The sequence below is a fragment of the Ammodytes marinus genome, assembly GCF_949987685.1.
Source record: "Ammodytes marinus genome assembly, chromosome: 16".
Lineage (NCBI taxonomy): Eukaryota > Metazoa > Chordata > Actinopteri > Uranoscopiformes > Ammodytidae > Ammodytes > Ammodytes marinus.
Genome location: NC_137220.1, coordinates 5,273,659 through 5,280,526, shown reverse-complemented (window position 1 = coordinate 5,280,526; position 6,868 = coordinate 5,273,659). Strand labels below are relative to the sequence as shown.

The 6,868-nt window shown below is 38.7% G+C and overlaps 1 protein-coding gene across 1 annotated transcript in view; it reads left to right on the top strand.

The window, feature by feature from the left end:
• Positions 1-1,058, top strand: part of LOC307262313 (shisa family member 6) — a gene marked incomplete at both ends in the record, with an annotated part of 88,923 nt that extends 87,865 nt beyond the window's left edge. The window contains one exon of the mRNA XM_080043148.1: positions 391-1,058. Within this exon, the coding sequence (XP_079899274.1) occupies positions 391-1,058 (668 nt within the window). The remainder of the gene's footprint in view (positions 1-390) is intronic.
• Between the last annotated feature and the right edge of the window lie 5,810 nt (positions 1,059-6,868).

The window sequence follows — 6,868 nt, the reverse complement described above, 5'->3', positions numbered from 1 at the left end:
TGTAGTTAGTCGTCTTAGCTACATTGGTGGCAAAGGCATTTTTGAAAGAAAGCAGAACAAAAACTGAAGAGACAGCGAGCTCAAACACTGCAACAGAAGCTTGGCTCTGTTGTGCAGAATAAGGTGACACCCATTGATGCATATCTCAACAACCCCCGTTTAGTACCTAGTATCTCATTTTTGGAACCTTGACCGTTTAGGTACCAAAAAAGTGGGTACTAGGTACTTTTTCATAGTGGAAAACCAAAGTAAAGCCAGAACCATGTATTTGGAAAGCACAATAAATGAACTGTTTTCTAATAAAGTATCCAGGGGTGTATTTATCCAAAGTGGAACCAATAGTCTTGATACATTTGTCCTTCTCTGACTACCTCATGTCTTCTTCTCCAGGTGATAAGGATGTAGACGAATACTACGCGAGGAAGCATCATCAACACGACTTCGACCGCGGCCGGGGACCAACGCACATGGTCAAACTAAACGTCGACCCTCCGCAACACCAATCACACCAGCACCACCAACAACAACAACAGCAACAACAACAGAGGCAACGTCCGCGCAGAGTCCAAAGGGCCATGTCCCAAGACCACGTCCTTTCCCCACCTAGAACACCCCGCCGCGGTGACTACGGTTTGTCCAATTACGGCGGAATGGCGGCCGCGGCTTACAGCAGCAGCCGCCATCTTTCCGAGGAGCAGTTGCTATCCGCGGATCGACTCCACTCCCAAGATCCGTTGCTGTTGTCCCCGGCGATGAGGCGCGATAAGTTCCGTGAGAAGGCGATGGCCAGGGCAATGTCTCACGGCGACATGCTCATGCCGATAACGCCCGTAAGGGAACGCCAGAAGATGCCCAAGATGCACTCGCAACCCAGCACCTCCAGCGACTACAATACGCTCACGGTCAACCACGGACAGCAACAGGGCGGGGGCGGGTCCGCGTCTAAGAGGCAGGCATTCGGAAACAGACGAACACACACGGTGGACCACCTACAGTACGTTCCGGGGGGGCACCACCACACATACCGCACTGCCAGTAAGAACGAGGTAACTGTTTGACCAACCGACAGACTTGGTTTTTGCCGAAGTTGAGTTGACGGAAATCAGCAATTTTTTTTCAAAGGCAAAGGGATTTTTTGTCGTTATTCGAAAAAAAAACAATCTCCTACATTAAAACTCTTCCTGCTTTTTAGCACAAGCTTCCTGTGTCATCCAGATTTTTGGAAAACTAGAATCAACCCCCGGCAAAGACACCTCTCTCTCTCTCTCTCGCTCTCTCTCTCTCTCTCCCCTATCTCTCTTTCTCTCTATGCCTATGTCTCTCTCTCTCTATCTCCCTCTCTCTCAATGTCTCTCTCTCTCTCTCTCTCTCTTAGAGCACCTTTAAGGGCTTTGCGCGTTGACACAAAAAGAGGGATTCCTTCACGTCAAGACTTTTGAAAGCGTGAAGAAGAAAATATTTTTTAAACTGGACATCGGGACTGGGGGACTGGATGGGAATTGTATCAACTTTATAAATATATAAATATACTATATTTACTATTTGTATTTTCGGTCCTTGTTATATAGCTTTAGAGATTCTCATTGACTGATGTAAGCACTTCGAGAGGTGCCTACTAAAGGAATATTTCAATTTGTTTTCATTTTTAGCTTGTTGTCTCACTCGAGGGCTCAAAACAAGGCGACAGAAACCAATACTTTAACTGTGTGTGCATTATTGAAGAGGAAATTGGCAAAGGTTTCGCATTGCTGGTTAGCTTAGCTCAAACACTGGTAGTCAATGGGAATGTTAGCCTGCCTCCGCTGACAGTCAGTAGATACACTTTACAACATTATGTTGCGTTCTATATTTTTTGCACTTTGTCATTTTAGAATCAAATATACATACTGGAAAGAAACTCTGCAATGCTAAAGCTACCCATTGACTACCAGTATTTGAGCTAAGCTAACTAGCAATGAGCGACCTTTGACCAATTCTTCTTCAGAAATGAACGCACTGTTAAAGAAATGGTTTTTGTGGCCTTGTCTTGAACAAGAGAGTGAGGATACAAGATAGAAAAAAAAAGTCAAACCTTTCCTTTAAAATTGTCCCATTTCGACGATGAAGTGGATTTGTGGGTTAAAAAGCACAATTATAATATAATTAATGAATTCCCTTTTTTTTATCGTGTGTTAATTTTACTCTAATTCTTTGGTAAACGGCCAGAACATATCAGCTTAATAGTTAAAAAACAGAGGTTATTTCTGTTGCATACAATATCTGATTGTAAATAAGCTACATTAGCAGCATTAAAAACAAGAACAGCTGGCCCTTTGGCATTATGTTATCAGTTTTTTTCCCCCCTCCAATCCTGGAACCGTAAAGGATTCCAGATTAAAGCTGGGGTATATGATTTCTAATTGGTCAAAGTTAACATGAGCTGACACTTTGACCAATCAGAGCGAAGCTCCGATTCTCTGTTCTTATTGGCTGTTGGGACTGTCCATTCACTTTGGCACGACGTTGTTGGTGTATAAAGCGTGTCAGGTAGGGACCATAGGGGAGGGACCAAAGAGAACAAGTGGAGCGGTTGAGGTATTTGAATTCGAATCTCTATCCCAACTGCTATTTTCTCCCCAAATCCTCCACCCCAGCTTTAATCCTTTTAATTTTAGATAAGGCAAAGATCCCACGTTAATGTTATTTCCACAGATGTCTGCAAAATATGTGGATGTAATATGTATATGGGGGAGTATTTATTTTCTTCTTTTTTTAAACTGTGCTTGTAGCATAGAATGATTGTGTATGAATTATGAAACAACCTTTTACCATTGTTGGCAGCTTCAGACGCAGACGTTAAAAATGGAGCCTGATGGTTTTCTTGAAATTAGCTTACATTCTGTTCATACATGTTATTTATTTTGTCCATGGATTGCTTCCATACCCTACATATCAGGTATTTGGTGTCGGAGCTATAAGGTCGGGTATTTTTTTTTTTTTTTTTTTGTACGATAATTTTTTGGCATTTTTTATGCTTTATTAGACAGTTTGTGAGGAGAAAGAGATTAAATGGGGCAGAGAGGGGAACGACATGCAGAGAACAACCCGGACAGGATTCAAACCCGTGGTCTGCTGTGAAGAGGACTGAGCCTCTATTGGGGGGGGGGGGGGGGGGGGGGGGTGCTTTAACCACTATACCACAAGCGCCCCCCTTGGTCGAGTAGTTTTGTGTCAATGTATTGACTTAAACAATCACTATTAGAAATGGACATCATAATGGCTAGTCAATCAAGCATTAATAAAAACTGAACTGTTTGTCCAGATGTTTTCATTAACGCAATGCCTTATTGTATGGAATCCCACATGCTATTAATTGAACAATCATGCTTTTGTCACATTGTGTCTCACTGTCTAAAGCTTTTTGTGCAATATTAGTTATTGTTATGTACCAGCCGAACATGAACAGTGAAAGAGGATACATTGCATACACCTCAAATATAAGACATTCAAATCAAGGATTCTCAAATTTCTAAAGGAAATCAATCAGTAAGTACTCCAAGGCAATTTGTTTCCCTAATCACATTACCTGAATTAGCTTTATGGAAGGTTTGTGGAATCATACGATGGAGTGTTATTCTCTAAGAAAAAAACTTGAAATGTTACATTTACGTTAAATACGTTCAACTAATGTATGAGGTCAAAGCCGTAAATTTACTAGAAAAAATATTGGAATCTTCGTCAATAAAGTCATAAATAAATATACATTGAATAAACTCTGATATTGTATGATGTTAAAGTCGTAAATATACTAATCTGTTCATATTGAAAGGTTGGATCGACTTCATCAAACTATGGACGTGAGATATGCCGGCCATGGATTACCTCATCAAATCATACTTTGAAGCATAAGGAAATTATCGGAGATTGTCCAAAATGTTCACCCTATATGACGAAATGTTGAAGTTTCTTTAGTTGTCTGTACCATAGTGGCCCTATACACCGTTGTACCCAATTATGGATGGATACAGTGCTGTTGTTTTCAGCTGTTCAGTCATTTATTTGAGCTGGACATGTAGAAGTCTTCATGGGTCCATTTATTCCTGTAGATAGTCAGTCTAAATGGGACGGTTAGGGCTCCGACTGTTTTGCTCCGATCAATTTGTCAATAGGCCTAATACCTGACACTCTATCAGCTGCTACACTCTAACAATGGCTCATAATCACTGCAGGGAGATGGAATACTGTGGGGGAAATGACTCTTTTCAACCACCAACTGTGAGGAAAATGTCGATGCATTGTGCTACTGCCAGAAAAAGTTTTGAAGTATTGAAAGTCTTGGCTATAAATCCCGATTCTAGTCCAAAGTAAAGATCCCAAGTTATGAAACTGATGTCCAATGTCATGTCCCATTTAACGATCAGATTGGGGAACATTTGAAAGGCAATTTTGTTAGAAGGTTTAAGGTTTAATAGCCTTCAGTATTCAGCCTACGACTATGTGGTCCTATTTGGTCTCTTATTGTTTTGTAAGTAATGCTAGAAAGACATTTATTCAATCTTTATTTGAGTCTTAACTAAATCTATTTTCTGTAAGTTGGAAAATGACCAAAATAAACTAAACTAAACTAAATTGTGAACCCCTGAAGAATTTTGCTGTTCAAGAGTCCAAAGCCCTTGGCAATATGTATGAAAATTGCCAAATACTTTCATGGCCAAATTCTTACTGTCAATTACCAAAAAATGCCAAGAATTAAGAAAATTTGTATCTCTTAGTTTTTTTCAATCATCCAATAACAAATTGACCTTGAAGTACGAGAAAAACCTCAAGAAAATAGCTGTTTCCATGATGATATATTTGAGTTGTATGCTACTGTACGTAAAGAAAGAACACAATGTTATTTGTTGCTAGAACCGTCTTTTTTTCAAATGGCAGAGAAGCATCACACACATATCCATTATTATGTTGCAATGTGCTCATGTCTTGTTGCATGTATTTCAGTTTTTGTAAAGTTGCTACGAGGAACTTTTGAGTATTCCTGAAACAGTCAAATTTTTCCTCTGATGATCATAAATTACTTGTAACAGCAAATGAGACCATCAATGCAAACAATGCTGTTTTGATATAGTTTTTCTAAATGCCTTTGTCATGGGTATACGCTCACCCAGGAACAACAGCTGGCGTAGTAAAAACACTACCGCTTTTGTTCAAAGGGGGCGCAAGAATAAACACACACTGAAAGTTCCTCGAAGCCACTTTTAAGTTGACTGTCATAGTTTTTAGCTAAGTTAATTAATGATTGACAACATTGTAGGGATGTTGAAAGTTGTCCAAAATCATCCAACACATTTTTCTCTTCAACTTATTTTCAAAATGGATATGCTACTTAATTTCTTGATTTTTTATGCCAGGTCTGCATTAAATGATGTCAATTAGAGATTGTCTGTTTTTTTTCCCAAATATATTGCCTTTGTACATATAATATTATATTTTCCCCTCTGTCTTCTTACGGAGAGAGCTTGCCGGTTACTGAAATACATTAGCTATAGTTATGGGTGAAGAGAGGTGTTAATTGTGCAGTAGAACTTGCTTCAGAAAGATATGTGTAACGCTAGACTTAATCTTCACCCTGCGTTCCAAATCACATACTTTTTCTTTTTTACTACACTACATACTAAAGTACAGAAGAGTTTTAGGGCCACAGGAGAGAGAAAAAAAATCAGATAAGGAAGATTTTTTTTTCATTTTGTTGAGAAATGTCAAGAATAAAGACGAATAATCCAACAAATTGGAGTTAGTGGGGCATTTATGTATTTTTCAGCACACTAAAATTGACATCCTACATCTTTTTTCTGGCATACTAAATAGTAGGGAAGTATGGGGATTGGAACGCAGGGTAAACCTTCACAAACTGTCTGCTACTTCTTTTCACTTAATTAATAATGATGTCATCCCAAGAGCCTTTTTGATCTATGTGCAATATTTCCTATTCCATGCAGCATAACTCTATAGCCAATTAACTCTTTCTAACAAAAAAAAATGTTGTGAGGTCCATTTTTGCTGCCATTTTGATTGTCCTTATCCTTTAGGACTGTTGTCTTTCATAGTCGAAGAGGATTTTTTTTTTTTTATAATATATATATTATACGGCTAAATGTGGTATGAATGAAATAAAAAGGTGTCTGTGTAATTGCACAAATAAGTGGAGATGGATTTAAAGGCTTCAAAACAACAACCTACGACTGTTCTTGTTCATTCATTCTGTTTGTTTACCAACTATTAAAGCACATCACGTGTGTTGTATACGGCCATTTATTCTTTTATGATTGTACATGTGTATGTTATAAGCGGTATCACAAATACAGTTCGGTTAATTGAATGGTAAATAGACGTGACTTATATAGAGCTTTTTAGCCGATTTTCTCAGCCTCAAAGCGCTTTACATTGGTCAACTCGGGCTTCTTGTGCAAAGACATGTGCCAATGGGAAAGTTGAAATGAGACATGGAAAAGTTATCAAGATGCAGCTCTACAAGTAAGTACATAGCCCTCCATCGCTCATTTTTGACAAAGTAAAAAACATGTAATTCAATTCAGGAATTGTGTTGAGATTATTTTAAACACAATACTGTCGAATTACTTAAAATACAGTATATCTTTGATGTTGCTACCAATGAGTGAAACCCGAAACCAGACAATGAATCTATAACCTATACAATTCAACTTGAGAAACAGCTTTTAACTTACAGTCAACCAAGGACAGAAAAGAAGTGACTATTTCTCCTTCAGAACAGGCTTCTTCACTGACGTCATTGATGCCAACTGTGCTTCCCACTGAATCACACAAAACACAGTCTATGTCCACCACCTCATGCCAACACATTTATTTCAAA